The 22441-nt window shown below is 28.5% G+C and overlaps 1 protein-coding gene across 1 annotated transcript in view; it reads right to left on the minus strand.

The window, feature by feature from the left end:
- Positions 1–4396: 4396 nt before the first annotated feature.
- The window catches only part of LOC107162685 (neuropeptide CCHamide-2 receptor-like), a 131760-nt gene continuing 113715 nt past the window's right edge, over positions 4397–22441 (minus strand). The window contains exons 2-3 of the mRNA XM_015509693.2: positions 11009–11416; positions 4397–7001 (exon numbers count right to left, since the gene is read on the minus strand). Coding sequence (XP_015365179.1) covers positions 6248–7001; positions 11009–11373 — 1119 coding nt within the window. The 5' untranslated portion in view covers positions 11374–11416 and the 3' untranslated portion in view covers positions 4397–6247. The remainder of the gene's footprint in view (positions 7002–11008; positions 11417–22441) is intronic.

Here is a 22441-nt window from a genome sequence, read left to right on the forward strand (position 1 = left end):
TTTTTTATTAGACTTACATAGACAACGGCTACATGCATTTTTTTTTAAATTTAATTTTATGTTAACAAAGTTAAAAAATATTTTTTAATATTTTAATTTTTGAAAAAAATAAAGGTACCTTTTTTATAGAGTATATTTTTCTGAAAATGATTGCCTTTCAATATTTTATTTTCATTAATCTCGTGGTTTTTAATAATTTTTTTAATTTATGGATAAAACGGCGAGAAACTGGTTTTTATCCGGGTGACGAGACTACTACCTCTACTGCTAATGGGTATATACTCAAGGGACACTCTGTATAGTCTACGTAAAACACACTTCATCGGTCATAATGACATTATAGTTATACATCAGCGTAACTAGGGCTTAATTAATATATACGGGCGTGGGATTCCTAAAAAATTTAAGTTTAAAAACGAGCTATGGGGTTCAAAGCCTCCCCGGTTGCTCCCCATTATTCGAGCATCACAATAGTTAAGACAGTTAAGTAATTTAAAAGCGTCCTCCTTTGTTATTAAACATGAAAAGTCAACATTAAAATAAGTATAGTTAATAATTATTTATTTATTTTATAAGTGTGTATGCCATATGTTTTAGACGAACATATATTTTATGAGATGTCATTATTAAGAGTTTGATTTAATTTTTATTGAATTATTGGTCTCTTATTCTATACATATTATATAGTCAGATCACGAAATCGGTTTCGGTCATGGTCGACCTGATTTATTGTTTGATTTTTCTTATACATAAGCTCGTACATTATTACTATATTACATATTCATAAACATTAAACCTATATAATGATTAATTATTTTACAAATTGAGCCATCAAGCCAGTTTTTTTGTTACTTACGCGAGGATTTGGATTGAATCCAGAAGTGACTTAAAACATCTAGGGGGAGTGGGCAAACCCCCTAATTTCTCCATTAAATCATGTTTTATAGACTATTGACTAATAGCATATTGTATTGTACATTTATAGGTACCTATATTGTATTCACTATAAACTATAGATATTATATATTATAATGATGTACATAAATATAAAAAAAAAATAAAAAATATTAACTATAGGTATTAAATAAATATTATGTATTTAGTTTTTTAACATAAACGTGTTTTTATTTTTAGTTGTTTATGCATATTTATACAATCCTTGTTTCACTTTTATTATTGAAACTGTAATGTTATATACATTCATATTGGAAATAATAAATAGGTATTGATACTATGTTCCATTTTTTTATGTATTGTACATAAACTTTTTTACATTAACCATTGTATACACTTGTGTGGGTATTTTTTAAATATTGTATTGTAAAATTGAGTAGTCAATTATGAACAAATTATTCATACTTTTTAACTTTACTCTATGTCTTTATATATATTTAGTGTTCTTTGAAATAAAGACAAGTTTTCGATAGTTTAATGCATTTTATTGTTTTATATCAATGATTGAGAATCACAAGTGTTATGCACTTGTATCAAGCAGTTCGTTTTAAGTTACATAAATCACAGCGTTGTTAAAAATTAACTTAAATACTAAAAATATACGTATTTTTCGAAAAATATGTTCATTTAAGTCGGTGGCGTAATTAAGGAACGCTTTTTAAAATATTTATGTTGATTAACTTCTCAAAGAATACTTACTTATGTGCATGCGGTTGATTCGATAATGATTTCGTTTGTTTTGTTTTGAAATTCAACCCAATCAACTATAAATTGTCATAACTTTTACGCTAGATAATCACTTTTTAATTCTTATTTTTTTGGGTGATTGTGTGTGTAACTTTTTTAGCAAATTAATTTTGTTTGGGGGAAAAAAATGTATAGCTAAACGATATAACTAAAATTGTATGATCAAAAGATAAAATACTTATCTATTTACAGAGAACACCTAATTATAATATGTATAATATATAATGAGAAAATATTTTCCAAAAAAAAAAAATACACAACAGTAAGGAAATATTTTTTTTTTTAATAAAAGAAAAGCAATTCAATACAAATAATAGTTGTTTACAATATAATGTGCAAGTTGCATATTTTTTTTTAGTTTGAGCTTAAAATTCTGTAAGGACATTATTGTTGAAAATAATTTTACCTAATTAATTTTACTTTATATGAAATAAAAAATAGCTAATTGTTTCGACAGTATTTTGTTTTCAGACTTCATTTATACAATTTTAGTATTATTATGTTAATGATTAATAATATTAAAATAGAAACAGCTTTACATAATAAATTAGATATGATATATAAATTACAAAATAATGATAATTTTTTTTTTGTTCTTGGGGGAAAAACATTTTATACATAAATTATATTTTTCATGGAAGATTATTATGTTAAATTAAATAAATTGAATTAATCTTTAATTTAGTTGATTTAATTTTTTTCTTTTATTTAATAATTTACTATCTGTTATATTTATTAATAATGAGTTATATAATTAAAAATGAATTAATCATTATATTAGGTTAACGGTGAAATTGTAATATAACTCATAAAAACCTAAATAATAATATATATTTTTAATTTCTAATAATATACTTTAAATTCAGTAGTGCTTGTAATAGAATCATTTTTTTTTTATATGACATAATAGCAGTATAGATGTGGTGGAGTATATTCATTTCATAATTTATTTTGAACAACGAATGAAACATTAAAAGACCCCTTTTTGTTTTTTTATCATTATATTCTATAAGTAAATATTATTTTAAAATTAATATGCAACTAAGAACAACAAATTGATTTTATTTAAATATGTGGTTGATATTCGTATAGTTTTTTATATTAAAATGTATAACTGATAACAATAAAATATAATTGTTCTTTTATTTTGGGTGTAATAAACATTGATTATACTTATTTAAAATAGTTAAAAATCATGCAAAATACAGGGTGATTTTTTTTTTATCAAACAACACTTATATGGTGTTTGTGTGTAAATGCCACCTAACATATAACTATAACACACAAACACCACCCAACTTTGGGAGGCTATATCTTGTAAACGGATTAACGAAAAATGAAAATTTAAACGTGAAAACTTATTGAAAAAATAGCCTTTTTAGTTTATGAAATTTTAAGTATAGGTTGTCATTTAAAAATCAAAAGTTGATAATGGTTTACTTGATAAATATAAGGGTGAAAATATTTAAAAAATATATAATTCTGGAACAAGATGGATCTACAATTTTGAAAAAAAAAAATTTGAAAAAGTCATTAGTTTTTGGAACAATGAGTGTTGTTTGATTAAAGAATCACCCTTTATATACGTAATACTTAAGGTACGTTGTTAAATTATTTAAATATATTTTTTATTTCTACGAATGAATATTGAATTTTAAATATAGCAAGGTAAAAATTAAGAATATCATACATTTTACGAAATAGCTTAGGCTAAATTAATACTTGATAACTTTTATTAGTTCTATTGGTAAATTATTTCTAAGTATTCAATCTATATTTACTGCAGATTTAAGATAGATTAATTTTGAAGCAGATTTAACCTTTTTAAATAAATAACTCACAATATGTGTATAAATAAAAAAATGCTTAGGAAATCAATTATCGAACAAAAGTTTTTAAATAAATAGTCATAAATTACCTGATACTCATTATCTATTAGATTATTATTTTAGCAATTTTTGAGTGTTGTATTTCCTGTTATAGACGTTGTATATGTATGTATATTATATAAGTCACTGCATCAAAATATATTTACAGTTGTATGACAGCACACCACCTGTGGCTCTTTGCTGGTTTCTCGAATCACGTTAGAATTTATAGAATAATAAAAAAAAATAGTTGCTAGTATTAATAACAAACATTTTTACTATACATTAGTATTTTCTAATAATATTCAACTAAAAATGTAATTTAATAATGGAAATTATCTCTATATAACTTTATATTTTTGGTATAATTTGTAACCAACTACCAAGTATACCTACTGCTTTATTTTCAGTTGTTTTATGTTGATATATTTGTATTACTCAGGTTTGATTAAAAATATGATTATTGGTGTTGTTATTATGCATGTTATAACATTATCTATGTAATACGTTTAAGATCAAAATATTATTTTGATTCATGTGGTTGAAATAATTTCCGAAATGCACACACCAATGATAAGAGATTAACGTATTTCAAAATAACATTAATATTATTTTGGTAGCTGTATGGATAGATCGATCCTACCTCTTAGACACTTCATCTTAAGACGTAAGCCTTTAAATATATTTTTTTTTACATTGATCGTTCTGGAAGAAATGTTTCAAGATGCGTAGTGTGTGCTTTATACATTGTATTGGCAAATAAAAAAATTAAAATAGCAAAATGGGTATAATAGTCTTCAATGAATTATATTAATCCATCGATAAAATATCATTTGTGACGTATATTTATTTAACATGGCAAAATAAATGCAAACAATATTCGTATTCGTACGTTTTATTATATAATCTTGTAATTATATAGGTACATATCACATATAATACGTAGTATAATATTGGGTAAGGTATAAGTGTGAAAATATACAAACATAATATGATATACAGTTATCATATAATATTATTAAGAAAACATAGTAAGTCTTTATAATTAATTAAGTTTCATAAATTGAATTAATTATAAAAAAAAGTTTCGGGATAGGTAGTAGAGAGGTCGATACAATATTATTAAAAGCAAATAAATTACATAAATATTATAAGACGTGTGTGGAGAAAAAAAATTAAGGTCGCGTAAGACACAAAGCCGACGTGATGTGTTGTATAGTGTAAAAAATCTGCTCCACGAATAGTAGTAGCTTATCAACTACAACTCAACATATCACTTCTATAAAATAATAATCATATGATAATAACAACAATAACATTGTCACATCGTATTTTGTGCACGGCCTCGTGTGCAGTGAAGACGTTCAACTTTTATATATATATATATATACATATACGTAGTTTGACTATACCGAAGCTGGAAACTTGTCGAACAAGAAAATTTATCTTAAAGCCGCTGTCGGTCGGTACTTACACCTATTGCGAACACATCTATACCGTACACAATATAATATATATAAACGTGGATTACATCTACGGAAGTAATATGGATTCGGTGGAACGATTTACGAGTGAGCCGGTGCGGGCAGTGGCGGTAATGCGCCGACATTACTCGTGCCGTCGAGTTCGGGAAAAAAGTTGTGCCGGCGAAAAGAAGAAACGACGAGATGGCGGGGACGAAGAGCAACATTGAAAAATAAATCGTTTTTGTATAATACTATTAATACTCGTAATATATAGCGCGGTGATGGCGAGGGCGTGTCGTCGTATAGCTGCTGCATACAACTTTACTGTAACGAATAACGATAATATCACAGATCATATTATTATTATTAAAAACAAACGACGGGGAGGGGGTGCAATTTGTTCGATGAAATGGCACTGCAGTGATGATGGACCCGCGACCTTATCGTGCGCTGTTACCCACCACATAACGTAGGCGCGTTACGCAAATTTACGCGAATAAATAAATATTTTTTTTTTTTTAAATATAATAATTACGTATAATATAAATGTTTCACAAAAAATAGTGTCCGGGTGCAAAATTACATTACAGGTGCCCCGGCCCCATAGGAGGTGTCAATGCATCCGGTAAAAAAGTATATAGCCGTATAGACCTGCACCATTTGGCGGGTTTCCACTACACGCGTTCGCGAAAATCTTATTTGCTGCGATTGATCAATTAGGTTAGGTTACCACATGATCAACCACGTTACCGTGTTGTCGGACATAGCTGAACCCATTTTACGTGTACACGTCACACGCGTATAATAGTGAAAATCCGCCTCCGGGTGTACCGCCGTGTGTTGGTGTGAACGTGACGGTAACCGACGACACGTCTTCTGGACGGAAAGAAATCTATACTACCAGTCATCACGCCACATTTACACATCTCGTTATAAATAATATCATATAATATTATACGAACGATGTGATGCGTAAAGCTCGAGCCTCGTTGTAACCTATTTATAATATATTATTGTACCGAGATCTGTGATAGTATCGCTAACGTTATCAAGACAAAATAATATAATATCTGTACGTCGTGTATAAAATACCGTGCGATCGCCGCCCTCGTCATCGACATTGCATTATAATACGCAATATCGTTATCAGACGACGTTGCAGTCTTCGGAGCGTTTGCCGTTGGCGTTGGGCCTGCTGCCACAGGCCGCCTGTCAGGTGGCGTGGCCGAGCGTCGTCGCGTGGCTGGTGACGACAGAGTTGAGTCGCCGGCACGAGGTGCTGTTGATGTGCGTCAAGTTGATGTCCTGGATGGTGGACTCGACGGTGGCTTGACCGGAACCGGCGAACGGGCAGCAGCAGAACAGGTAGCGGTTGAAGTGTTTGCGGAACACGCCGCTGATAAAGTACAACGCCACAGGGTTCACGCAGGAGTTGATGAAGCTCAGGCAGAAGCCGACGATGCGGAACGCGTGCCAGTAGTCGTCGTACTCGTCGCGTGAGTTTGGGTTGAAGTGGAACCACACCATGAACACGTGGTACGGAAGGAAGCTGATCATAAATATGACGACGAACGACAGCACCATCTTGGCCACCTTCTTCCGGGCCCGAATCTGACCCGACTGGCCGGCGTGCTGCAGCTCCCCGGGCATGTTGCGCGTGGACACCATCAGGTGGTGGGCCATCAGCAGATAGAAACAACCGATCACGCACAGCGGCACCACGTAGTACGCGAGCAGCTTGAACATGACCATGCCCCGTGCGTAACCGCTGCCCAGCTCCATTGGAAACGGGTAACAGTATTCGATGGTCATGTTCGTATTGGGTATTGGTTCGGTGGCCAGGTGCGAAAACGTGGCCGACGGCGTGGCCAGAACCACGGCCAACATCCATATGGCTATGGCCGTCATCAAAGTGAAAGGCTTTGATGACACGTGCCGTCGGATAGGGTTCACAATGGCGCAGTACCTAAACGATAAATAACAAACTTTATTATTATTATTATTATTATTATTGTAATTAATAATTATAATATGAAGTTGTTTAATAGTGATTAAAACTTAATTTCCTTAAAACTCATAACTAAGCATTATATTATATTATAATATAGGATAACATTATATTATTATTATCAGCAATCTCTGCACCTAACCTAAATATTTTCAAGCCAAGAATGCACCATATAATGATTGGTATTACCTATAGGTATTATAATATATTATTTACAGCTGCCTTTTAAGAGTTGTATGTTGTAGTGTAATTCATCCGCTTCTAGTTTCCATGATAAATATTATCAACGATTATAAATTATAATATACAAAAGGTTCATGCTAATTGTATTATGTAGTTATATTACTTTATAATTATTATGATAACTATAATCTCAAGTAGTATTTACATAATGAAAAATGTATACCTGGAGAGTTCACCTATGCTACCCCTTCTAAATACAGTCGAGTCTCGATAACTCGAATGTCAAGGGACATAAAAATAAATTCGACTTATGTATTTTTCGGGTTACATAACTCGAATTTTTTTAAAAATACGAAAAAATTCGAGTTAGACATTAATTTATTTTTTTATTTTTTTTTATTAGAAGTATTATATATTTATATGTATATTTATAAACTATAATTAAAATTAAAAGCAAAAAATTCAGCCTTCTCCTTTAAAATTGGTTCATTTATTGGAATGTTTAAATCTCTACATTGAATAAACCAATGAGTAAACTAACCTCTATATTGGGATACTCACAAATCTTCATTCTTTTCATGGACCCTTTATTAGTTTCGTATTTTTGTAAAATATCGTCTTTATTTTTCAGAATAGTTGAAAGTGTACTGGGTGGAATATTAAATTGCTTGGCAATTTCATTTTTTTGTTTACCACTTTTTGTCACCTCACTTATAATGTTCACTTTTTCAGCAATTGTTAATGTAACCAATTTACGTTTAAGAGACATAACTACACAAATTGTACACGCTACACAGCGAAGATATACGGCAACTGCCGATTATTTTACAGCACAACAGTTGTACATAGGATAACTTCATTTGTACATTTGTGATTGTAAACCGGTTATTCTAACGATAAAATGTAAGAAATGACTTCGAGTTATCTATGCTCAACAATTTTTATATTTGACTTATCGCGACAAATATTGCATTGAGTGTATAGGAATTTGTTAGGGACAAAAAAAAAAATTCGAGTTATCGAGGTTTTCGAGTTATCGAATTATCGAAAAAAGTTTTTAATTTCTTGCCTATTAGAATATTATACAGAGCAATTCAATAAACATTCCCGATTTTTTCACGCATTTTAATTTGGTCATATGAAAAATACTTATACATTTATAAATTAATAAGTAAATAAATGAATATCAGTTAAAATATCTATCGAAGTGGGAGAGTTTCATTTGAAAAAACAAAAGTTAGGTTAACACTTCTTAAATAGGCAGAACAAAAAATTCTTAAGAATTTGAAAATATATCTTTTAAAAATTCCAAAAATCAGATTTTGAATAGCTGTATTATCAAAGAAAAAACTAGAGGCAAGCTTGATTGGTGAGTCATTCTGTATAAATCGAAAGCCTATTTTTACAGTACAAATATTTTATTTTAATTGATTTAATGATTACCTACCTAGGTGTATAGAATGTATACCTACAAAAGAATAAATATCATTCAGTATTTATACCACAATTCATATAGGAAAGAGAAATAAGTTTGAATAAACTACATACGTACGATAAATAAAGTTTTATGCACCCAGAATAATTATTTTTTTAAATTGTTATGTGCACGTTTGAGTAATAATTAAAATGGAAATGCCACAACAAGTACGGTATGAATACAATTCAAATTTCAAAGTGCATGTGAATACAAATGTTGTAGTTTTGATTTATTACTAAAATAATTTATATTTTATGTACACATATTTCTCGTTAGCCATTTAACTTGTTCATTTAAAATATATCGTCGAAAATTACATTACTTAATATGATAATATTATTATTATAACGTTATAATGTAATATATTTTAATATGGGTGACGACATATACAATATACTTTTTAATGATTCTATATTTTATACCACATAGTTTTATAAAATGTGTTAAGTTAAGGCAATAGAAATATTTTATACCAAACAATTTTAAAATTGTTAAAAATATATTATTATTTAGTGTTTCTTAAGATTATTAATATGAAATAATTTGAATTCATTACATTTTCAATAAGTATATAATTGTTGAAGAAATATTAAGTTGAAATAAATTCAAATTATTATAATATTTATTTATAAAATATACAAATTATTGTATAATATGAATTATAATGTATTATATACATACGTTTTTTTATCGATAAACATGTATTATGTTAAATGCATTAATTATAAATTTGATACCAAAAATGTTAATTTTAAAGTTATTATTTTTTTTTTTTTGATAAGTAAAAATAATTGAAATAAATTAATGATTGAACAAATTAAAAAAAATAAATAAGTTCAATGGCTTTATTACCATATTAGTCGTCATATTATTTTGTTTAAAAAATAATTGATTCGAGTATGAAGTATAGAATAAGTTGGAAATTAATATTTAAACGTAAAGATTGGAGTCAACCCTTTCCCACTACTCAAAATTATATCACATATTTATAACTAAATAATTTTTATTTATATTGTATTTATGTATGTAGAAAAATAAAAGGTGGAAATTAAACTAACGAATTGTTGTTTTATAATAATAGGTATACATTTAAGATTTTTATAAATCATGTGAACTTAATTGAAAATCGCTTAAAATAATTTTTAAACATACATTATTCTATAACAATTTATAATATATTGTGTATAATTTGTATAAGGTAATTTATGTAAGGGACTTGAACTCGAGATCTTAAAAATAATTGCTATAGGGATGCCGATCACGTGAGGTATTCTATTGAAACTATAACAATGGCGGTGGAATAAAAACGCGAAAATAATGTCAAGGATATTTTCGCATCAGAAAATAATAGAAATGTGTAGTACCTATATTAAATAGAATAAATGATAAATTGGTTTGAAAATGTATACTACCATCAAATACTAAATGTTCGGATCAGCGATGTAGGTAGGTACGAACAGTTCGTTTATTTGTGGCGAGAGCGCCGAGAGCGAGATCTGTGTAATGAAATGTAACAAGTCGTAAAAGAAATCATGATATGTGTTTTTGCAAGGTTGGATACACTTTTTTTCTGATTGTTACGATCTGTATTTGCAATAAATTTGGAGATCAAAAACGATAAATACATTTCGAGTACCTATGAGTGATGAGTCTTTAGGGAAAATTGGATTTTAGTCTACCTATATAAATAAGACTTTTGAAAGTCTTGGTAAAACCGTAGAGATCAAATTATCCTTCTAGCAGTATACTTTGTTGATATTTTGAGTATACCCACTTAAAAAAAAATATGGAACAACAGTATATATTTTTGAATATCTTCATTGTAATTTATTATTTACAATTTGGTAACTAGGAAACTTTTTCTTAAGAGACCCTCCACATATTGAATGCATTTAGATTAAGTAAAATATCTGAACATTTTTCATTTAGTCAAAATTCATGCCAAGAATAATTCCATCTCAACGACACTGATGCCGATGAGACTTTATTATAATAAGTACTCTTGAACGCAATTTGTAGAGAGGGGTTTCAAGTCATCTTAACAAGTACTCAATGTTCAACTATTTATTTCAGTTAAATATCCGAATTCAGCTATTTATAAGTCACACTTTATTTGTATAGAAAAAAAAAACGTCTTTTAGTCCTGTCCTGTACATTTATTTACTAATTTGTTATTATCCAGTAATATATTATGTTATGGTAGTATTATGTATAAGTACTATTCTTGTTTAAAATCATTTTATAAAATTTTAAAATAATGCTTTTAAATGTATTGATATTTTTAGTGAAACAAAATGCGACTCACCTCTCGGCGCTGAGCGCGGTCAGCGTGAAAACGGACACGCCGATGGACACATCCTTAGTGGCCTCACTGAGCTTGCATATGAGCTCACCATATGGCCACGACTCGACCGTGTACACAGTGGACGTGAATGGTACGCACGTGATGATGACCAGCAGGTCGCCCAATGCCAGGCTCAGTATGTACGTGTTGGGCACACTGCGCATGCTCCGGTGCCTGATGAACACCAACACCAGCGTGCCATTTCCAAGTACGCCCACTACGAATATCATGGCGAACACCACTGGAACGATGTACGTTTCCGGTCGGTTCGAGTACGGTTCGTAGATATTGTCATCCAACGTGTCGTTCGTGGCCATCGTCGTCATGACCGATTTAAATGTGGTCGCTGCCACCGTGGGTTCTATATTGCTGTAAAACAAACGAATAAAAAACTGTTTAAACGTTTCAAGTAGAAAAAACGGATACCAATAATAGCGCTGACCCGGCAAACGTTGCAGTAATTATTTGTATAGAATTTTTATTTTTTATTTTTTTTTTTATCGAGCACTAACCAAAACAAAACGCCAATGGGAGTACCAACTAGACCTGAAAATATTATGCGATCATGGTATCGATAGGTTTTGTAGTTTCCAGAATTACTGAAAACTAACAGACGCACAATCGTGAATTGTGTTTATCGGTGGAAGACATAAGCACCAAAATAAGATTTAAAAAATAATAATAATAATAAATCGTATCGTATAAAGGAACGTTATGCTTTCAGGCGCCCATATCTTCACTATGTGGAGGATATGAATTTTTAAGACTTCATCAGTTTCAGAAGTCAACTGCGAACGAATTGTTAGTACTTACCTAAGCTGAAACTAATAAAAACTAGATTAAGATAAAATTCAAGTCAGGAAAATTTGAAGTCTCTGCTAATATATATGTAAAAAAGAGCTGTTGGATGAAATAGATATGTCTGAGTATATAAAAATGTCATCGATCATAATATGCAACAAATGTTGAAATGATGAATTAAGATGTATAATATATATATATATATATTTTGATATTTTGATACTTCACTCATTCATCAGTAATAATATTATTTATTTATTTATTATTATATGTATAACGGGCATAAAGCCCAAATGTGCAATTACATTTTACATACATTTAAATAATCTAATATATGGCAAGAGAAAGTAATTAAAAATATCATAATATTATGTCACCTATTATAAAATATTAATATGGTACTAAGTGATTTACTTTTTTGTGGCGATAATTTGATGAATTATGTAAATACAATTGTATTAGTTGATGTCAATAAGACTGTTTTTTTTAAATATATATATATAAATGCACGTAATGGCTGTAAATTGGATATAATCAAGCGCAGCGAGTGGCAAATTGTTTGAAAATACTATTTTCTAATTGACATTAGACTAATGTACCTATTTACTATATAATTGTAATTTCTCGAAAGTTGAATAAAGTGACCCACGACCAACTTTCGGGGTATCGTAGCGTAGAATAATAGTAATAATAATAATCAGTTTGTGTACAAAATAATAACTACTGATGTACAATCGCTGTATTATAGGTATTAGCCCTGTTTCGTCTGCATGTCACGGTAAAGTGCATGTTCATGAATGTGTTTTCCATTGAAATTCCTAGAACGATACCTCTTGTGTTATGGTGGATAATGGATGGAGCATTACGTTAAGTATATATATTATTCGTCTACTTTTTTTTTTTTTTTTATCAAAATATTAAGACATGGATGCCTATTAAATAAATTATTATAGAAATTTGCAGTTTTATGCTGTGGATCATTTATTTTGGTTACGAATTTCACATCAGTCACATTTGCGACTGTTTATGATTACTATTATGCTATATTTTATGTGTAACATTCATTGTGTAACTATAAATAAAGCCCTGTGAAGTTGGCATTGTGTAAAAAAATTCTTACACAAATATTGTGATTATTGATTAGTTAGACTTGATTGTCACTTGGCACATCATTTCACATATATTTCATTTTGAACTTTTCGATGCTAAAGCTCAAAGCTAGCGTTAAAATGTACATACGACCCTACAATAGTCAATAGCTATGCAAACAATGTAGTATAGGTACTTAAATATTATTAGAATTTGGATTTTATGCAATATTCGCAACCATTGAAATTTTAATGCGTTATACGTGCATTTTGAGGTACCTAACAACTACGTTTTATGATTCCGGCAAAATATTTTAAGGTTTTACAGTTCGTAGGAAATGTATTTTACAAATACACGCACGTTTTGATTTTCATCGGTTTATGCGAACGCTCCCGATTTTCTATATTGTTCGAAATTATCTCCACTACGTTCCATATACTCATTTCTACTTTCGCAGAAGTTGAGCAAATTTTTTTCAAATATTTAACTAAATTATTTTTTAATCTACATCATTATTATATTTTCCTCTTTCTAGTGTTCAAAGAAATATTTTATGTTTGCATGCATAGTATATAAATATAAATATGTATATAGCAAATAAGTTAAAAAATAAATATATTAATAATAATTAATAACAAGAACAACACTGACTCAATTATGTTTTATACATAAAGCAATGTGATTAAAATCAAGGTTATAAGTTATTTCTCGACGGAAACCGCGCATATACATACGACTAACATACGACTAAAATGTAATACAGTAAAACCTGTGTAATATAGAAACAGTAGGGACCGGATATTTTTTCCATTTTAGAAAGGTTTCCATTTAATACAGGTTGTAAAAAAAAAAAAAAATTCCCGACTGATCTTTATGAAATATAATTTATAATTTATTATTAATTCATTTATTTCATATATTTTACATATTATTTATTATTGCATTTTACTCCAAATTCATCCAATGTTTATTACTGTTAATCTTTTTAACTTGACTTAATTAGGTTAATTTTTTCATTTAGAGTTAAAAATTTATTTTTGGACGTCATATTAAATATACGTCTATACACAGACACACAGTCTACGTCAGAACACTACTACGACTCTTATCGATAAAATAAACTTATTGCAACAAAATAATCTGTATAATTTATATAGATTATATTCATTGACTAATAATTTTAAAATAGTACATGTATAATATATTTCCATGGTATACAGATACATGACAAAATATTGTTTTCATTTCCACGTTAAACAGGTTCCATCTTATTCAGGGAACGATGTTTTTAAAAATACATTAGGTTTGCCGGGACCGTAACATTTTTCCATAAAAGCCAGGTTTCCACGTTATTCGGGTTCCATATTACACAGATTTTATTGTACAATTAAACAATACTCTAAACACTAATTACTTCATTTATAATAAAAACCAAAAAATCCGCGCAATCGATTGAGCCGAATACGAGTAAAATTAATTGTAAATAATAATACGTCGTGTGAAATGTGTTATGATGACGCGAACGTGCTCAATGAACACAAACGTATGATGATTATACGTGGGCCACTCAAAATCGGTGGTATACTGGAGCATGATTAAACTTTACATTTCACATTGTGTTACAGTCGATAAACATTACATAACTTAAAATGTAATGGCATTATACTCCGAATCATTGGGTACTGCAGTTGAATTTAAATTCCAACAAGAATTCTGATTCAGTTCTATGTATATGTATTAATATAATTTTTAAATATAATTCCGGACAATAGTTCGTCGAAATCCTCTGGCTGACTCTTTACCTTACCGTAAACCTTACGGTATACCTGTCTAATTTATCATGCTATCCATTGGCATCAATCTGTCATCGTTATAATTTTAAATGAAATTAGGAATTTATGGTAATTGTGATATTTATTAATTATTATCCACAAAATGTGTACGAGTAATTCGTGTTAAACAATTTTTTGTAAATTTAGTAGCCGGATATTTCTTAGATTATTTATATTATTTATAAAATTAAATCAACAACAATTATGTTCATATAAAGGTCATTGTATGCTTTCTCTTGATGTTTCTTTCTATAGTTTTTTTTTTTTTAACGTAAATAACTAAAAGTCCGAACTGAAACGCAAGAATAATCTACTTCACCAACGCCAAACACTTCTGCGGCAAGATAGAGATAATCATTATCTCTATTGTCTCAAGTATAAGACATATGAGAAAATAATCAAAAGTCTATTGTATACCATTATATACTTGTTTTTCGTTAGCATCGAGCTTTATGCAATTTCTGTTAAGACTTAACAAATCCCGCCCAAAATCTTTCAAAGAGTTTTTGTTAACACTGCCAATTTATCAGAAATTATTTTTTAGAATAGTCTTCGTGGGCCATAGGAAATTCTTTTGTAAAACTACGCATACTCGTCATAATAAGTGATTGTAGAATGTGTTAGCCATACATTATTTCAAAGGAAGTTATGGTAGTGTTTCAATATATCATATTATACTTATATAGTAGGTATATGCTGACATGTAATTTTGGACAATTATTTACGTGCCATTATTATAATGCCGCCAACATATTCGGGTAACATAATTCCGGGAGACGAATTTGTAATTGTTACAAATAATTCCACGTATTATGACGTGCTCGTTGTTCGATAATTCGGTATAATATATCATTTACATATTTAGATTTCGTATAACTAACTTAATAGTAGTTAATACTAGTCGTGTAAGTAGCTATTCATAAGCACGACAGGCCTGGTTTTCATGCAAAATACATAATAAAATATTATGCGCAAACATTTTCAAAATACTATGCATAGAATATTTATTTTTATTTTTATTAATTCTTTAAAAAAATAACGGGTCTCACATATTCGTACCTATAACGCATAGAATAAGTAGAAATATTATGCATTTTGCATAGCATATAATATGTTTATAGTGTTTATACATACAAATATAGGTACTTGTAAAAAGGTATAAGTTTTAAAAGATATACAAATAGTTTAGTATTTTTAATCATCTTCACTCATTTATTATGAAAAAAAATAATAGAAAATAGAAAAATTTATAAAAAAAAGCTTAGTTAAATATAGTTTATAAAACAGATCAAAACACGACTTGTGTTTCTCGGTAAGAATTTTAAAATGCTAAGAACCATCACTTAACTCATTAATTTAAGCCCAATGTTTGTTTTGAAAGCTTAGATTCGAGGGCTGATTATACTATGATTCTGTCTGTTTTACCCAAACGACTTTTTAAAGGTTTATTTCAGATTGGAAACTAAACATATAGAATATACACAATTAGGACAAAATTGAAAATATATTAGAGTGAATCTAAAGTGAAAAATTTGGAATAAACTAAAAATCAATCATAGGCAATTTATTTACTTGTTATTATTATTTTAGGAAGTTAATAACGAGATTGCTGAAGTATTTAAATATTGTGGGTAAAGCGTGAATGTAAAAGATCTTTAATCAATGTATTATTTCTATATTTTTATTATTTTTACTATTAAATTCTTTTGTCCGTTAACATTTTTAAAGTAATAATGGTTATTAAAAAGTTTCATGACAATGATTTGAAATCTAGTTAGTAATTTGAAGTGGTTATATTTTACTTTTTTCAAAGTAGGTAACTAATAACAATATCGAAAAATACCGGGAAGTTTGTATTGTTATAATGTTATATTATCATAAAATGTAGTATATAACATAGGGTTCCAGTTATTTGCGTGAGACATATAGATTGGAAGGCTTGTATAGGTCTTATATTAGATGGTTTGGCTTGACCCCAGATTTGGATATCATAAGATCAGAGAGGGGTAATAATCGTCTTGTATATTAATGTTTTGTTTTTTAAACTCTTTGAAAGATCAAAGAGACAGTAATGGACAAATGAGGTGTAGGCGTGTGTTTGATTGTTTTTTTTTTATGTTTAGTGTGTTGGGTCCAGGTAAGTCTATTATCCAGATAAACTACTAACTTATAATTTAAATATTTTACAATAAGAAAAGACAAGACTCTACATACTCTATCAAAATCTTGGAATTTATGTTTATATATAGGTTGTTGATATCATCATAATATACGGTAAGTTTATTTTTATCGATGTGCATATTATGTTTCAGTGTTTCATGCTATGCTGGAATATTTGAAAATCTTGTTCATCTACATAGTTGTGAAGGTACTTAATATCGTGTGGCATTTGAGCCATTTTCGGTATATCAGAAAATTGGATGAAAGTTCCGTGAACGCGATTACCGTGTTTTATAGTATATTATTATAAGATATTTACTTTTTGTTATATAAGATAACATATTTGATATTACCTATAATATATACAGTGCAATACACATATTGGTACTTGGTAGGTACAATGTATATATCTTTATTACATCATATATTATTATTTTGATTGGTTTCCACAACGTTAAGTCCGCTGTGAGAATAAAAATCCACTACTTGTTGGTTTTAACCATTTAAGTTAACAAGCTAAACACGACGGCTTGACGTAGTATAGAAAATCGAGCCGGGCGTAACGTGCAGGCGTTATGTCAGACGCTGTTTATCAGGATATTGCGTTTTGACGTACTTATAAGAACGAGTACCTTAAGAAAGAAGACTATTAAAACAAATTGCTGCTTTCGACATATTTTACCTGATTGAGAATGGGAAACAAAAATAACCTTACGACAAGCAATGTGCCGACCAGAAATTTATATTATACGATAAACCTAATAGAAATACGTGGATTGCATCTGTCCACCAAATTATTCTATATATCTATACATAGGTAGGTAAAACTAGAAAATTTTATTAGGACAGGCCAAACGATAAATATAAAAACGATTTATCGTAAAAACAAAAATTGTATTCCATCAGTATGTTATCCAATCAGTGTTAGGTCAGGCCATGCCTAACTAGACTGACCCATAGTAAATTTATTACGTGTAAACCGTAATCAGGCAAAATTATAATATCCACGGAAGCAGAGTCGGCCCATTTAAGCCGTGTAAATGTCGTATTTTTTTGTACGTTGTTGATAACCTAATGTACCAAATATCCTGACTGAACTTATTAATTTTAAATACTCACCAAAATAATATAAGAGATATCATGCGAGTTATTTTTTTTAAAGTGATGTGAATAATAAAAATTGGGGTGGGGTTATGACTTATGAAGCAAAATGTTGCATTTTATTTTTAAGTGAAAATATAATGAATTATATTTCAAGGACAGACATGGTTCAAACTCCGCATTTCCGAAATATTCTCGTTTTGCAATAGATACTGCTCGTATAGCCACGTGGTGTAGGTATCTATTTTTATGTAGATATATTATGATTTATGATGTTGTGCTAAGTGTTAGAGACACGTGATAACCTAACCAAGTATAACCTAACTATAAACAACATTATACATTTATTATACGTGGTTCATTGAATGAGACATAATATATTTATAAAATAATAAATGAATATTAGCGATATCACAAATAAAAATCATCCTCCATTATGTTCTGTGAGAAAAAAAATAAAACTTGGATTCTTTTTTTTTCTTTTAATTTTCAGTTATAGAATTTATATCAATATTACACGTAAGTAAAACACTGGGAATAAGTTGATATTATTGACTTGAAAATTCACGTTTTGGCTCAAAGTATGCGTATCTGTTTAAATGAGACAATTCCGCTCAGACAAAATTACTTAATGCAACATGCTCAAAGTTATGTAAATCTTGTTCTTTGCGAGTTATTTTATCTTATATGTATATATTATTATCATTGTATTATGCTGTTATGCATTCCTAGACTGTGTAACCCCTCAAGACACATTTTCAGAGCTCTTAAGTAATTATCACAGACCATAGCGCTTAAAGCGTTGGTATATATGTATAGGTACAGTATATTTGGAAAACAAACTTTATGGATGACGTAGTTCATTGACATAACTATGTAAAATGCGTTTTGTTTGTTTGTTAGAATAAATTGAGATTATGTTTGACACGACAAGAAGTTGTTTTACACTCATAGAATTAAATGCATATGGTATTTAAATATAAAATATTGGACAATACCTTCTTTATTTCAGACACAACTTAATCACATTAAAGTAACTGATCACTAGTGTAGACAACGAGGATTTTTTTATAAATTGATAGGAACCCTACATCGTATAATATCTACGTAATTTACTGTATAACAGCATAGTTTAATAATATACACAATTATACTTATTATTTTTTTACAAATATAAATAGCGATAGGTAATACCTATATCATAGAATTTAATAAATCGTTACTGTACATAGTTTTAATTTATACAAAACAAAAATTAAAATCAAGTGTTACAGTGTTTAATATTATTAAATTTAATTATTTAATAAGAAATATAAACGATAGCATTGAAAAATAAAGTTGAGAAGATACATATTCTACATCTCAGTAACATTAACGATGTTGCATCTCATTTGAAATAAATTATATAAGTTTGAAAATTTGATTACCATTTAGTTTGTTAATAACTAAAAAACTGAACAAATATCAATATATTATTAAGTTAAATATAATAATATATTATTCGATTAGCAAGCACCCAGAATTGTTAGAACCAAAAATCTAAATCTAAAACACAGAACTAGAACTGGTTTTAAAGACAGAATTTAAAGGAAAGAAAAGCATTAATCTAAAATTAATTTATCTTAAAATAAAAAGCAAGATAAAAGTTAAATCGATTATATGAGGATATCGATTTGTGACGTGAGGTCTTAAAAATATTTACATAGTTTAGGTCAGGGGTCTGCAACCTACGGCCCGCCAAGCTAATTAATGTTTTGAAAATAATATATTATTTTTTATTTATTTTTTATTGAATTGATTAATAAAATAAAATGAATTTATAATATTTTCTTTTGGTAGGTATTATTCATAACAACTTACAAAAAACAAGCAGTTCCAAACGTCTCACTAAGTAACTTACTCGTATCATAATAAAACAAATTTTGAATTATAAAATAAAAAAATTATATAAATAAACATACATCTTTTTAAATAAATCTCATCTATTCTTATTTATTTCTCAATTTCATAACCTATCCTAGATCCCTAGATAGACAACAATTTTTTTTTTTAGGCAACACATTTCTAAAACTGTTGGCCCGCGATGCCAAAGCGTATATCAAATTAGGCCCGCCGTAAAAAAGGTTGGGGACCACTGGCTTAGGTAATTAAAATTCAGTTACAGATTTATTATTTCATTTTACCAAGATATAAATTTTTTTATAAATCGTTTAATATTTATATTATGATAATATGTATATTATATATTTAACATGCTTAGAAATAAAAATTGACACACTGTCTCTTTTAAAAATATTTTTTCATAATTTCATTCTCAGTCATTGAATCAAAATTATTTTAAGTACATAATCGTATATTAGGTATTAAAATTACAGTGACCTACTCAGTTCCAACAGACTCTATAAAAAAAAAAACTTTATTTAAGCGGCAAAGTAATTATAATATAAACTTTTAATTTCTTTCAAAATCAGTCGGACTAAAAAAAGTTTCAACTTAATAATTTGAGTTGCGTTGCGAAATGTGCAAATGTAAAATGAACAATATCTAGGTAACATTGATGCAAGGTTGGTCTTGACCATAGGGACATCACGATAATTCCCGCTAGACAGCAATGCAAATTAACTGATAAGGTCAGCAGTAGGCTTTTTGGGACTGGTAATAAACAGTGCTGGGGCCTTTGTAAATGTAAAATGATAATAATAATATTATTCATGATTAATATGCTGTGCTAGCCGCGTCTACCTATATATATATATATTATATATACAGGGTGATTCTTTTATCAAACAACACTCATTATTTCAAAAACTATTGACTTTTTTCAAATTTTTTTTTTCAAAATTGTAGATCCATCTTGTTCTAGAACTATATATTTTTTAAATATTTTCACCCTTATATTTATCAGGTAAACCATTATCAACTTTTGATTTTTAAATGACAACCTATACTTAAAATCTCATAAGCTAAAAATGCTATTTTTTCAATGCATTTTCACGTTTAAATTTTCATTTTTCGTTAATCCGTTTACAAGATATAGCCTCCCAAAGTTGAGTGGTTTTGGGTGGTGTTTGTGTGTTATAGGTGTATGTTAGGTGGTATTTACACACAAACACCATATAAGTGTTGTTTGATAAAATAATCACTCTGTATATATATATATATATGTATATATATATATATATATGTAGCCAAAACTAGGGTTTGCGTGGTTTAAATACAAATAAAAAAATTAAGACGCTAGTGCCGGATAAAAAATTATTTCCTGGGTCGTTTGTATGAGCTAATCCATCCCTGCATTGATTTTATTTAATTTCCCTTAACAATAAAAAAAAAACATAATTAAAATATTTTCATATCAGAAGTTCTGACATTTTAAAATCGATAATAATTCATGAATCATAATAATATATCCTTTTTATGTTCCGTTATTTCTACAACTCCCGTTTTCGCAAAAGTTGAAACTAGGTAGATGTAATAAATTTTTTAACTGTGTTTATTTGTCTAAAACTTTCAAAGACTAAGAATATTGTGTAAGCAATTTATATATTAATATGTTTTTTAGCGCTGTACTATAAAAATAAAAGTTTTGTTGGTGGATTGCTGACTTAGTTACTATTACTTAGTATACCTACTATCTAACCTAGCATATTATTTTGTTATAATATCTATACTAATACTATAATTATTTTGACACAATTTTTTTAAGTAGGTATCTATATTTTCTATTAGTTTAGAGTCTATATATATATATATTATTACCTAGTTATTTTGTATACTTAAATGCTATATATATATATTTATATATATGTATATATTTAAATGAAACGTCTATTTTTTGTGAATACGCAAAATAATAAAAAGTATCAATATTCTAAAAACCTTATGCAATGTTGAATAGGGCGCAGAATGCAATAATTTAATCAACCTATATAGGTCTCTTGTTAGATCCAAATTAGTCTATGAATCAATCAATTATATAAATGCTAACCTTAATATTTTAAAAACAATTGATATAATTCATAACAGTGGTCAAAGAGATTCAACCAAAACATTTCGAAGTAGCTCCATTCCAAGCATTTTATCTATTTCTAGAAACCTCTCTTTTAGTATCAAATTATCTTTAAATTATATTATGCTCTCATCCTATTTTCCCCAGAAACATCAACATAACCATTTTTAATTCCAAATATTTTTTAAAATAGAGGGCGTAATAGGTCTATTTGACTAATGCTACATTTTTTTTCTATTCAATATTTTTAAGTTTTTTTTTGTAATGATTTCTAGAGCTCTGCGTTATAATTTTTATATACCTGTGATATCATATTTTGTTTTTTACATCTAAAACCAAATGATTTAAATTTTGTATTAAATTGTTTTCTTATAATCCAATATAACTATTTTATAAATAAGT

Source organism: Diuraphis noxia, unplaced genomic scaffold, assembly GCF_037042655.1.
Source record: "Diuraphis noxia isolate RWA-SAM2 unplaced genomic scaffold, SU_Dnox_SAM2 contig0003, whole genome shotgun sequence".
NCBI classification, from domain to species: domain Eukaryota; kingdom Metazoa; phylum Arthropoda; class Insecta; order Hemiptera; family Aphididae; genus Diuraphis; species Diuraphis noxia.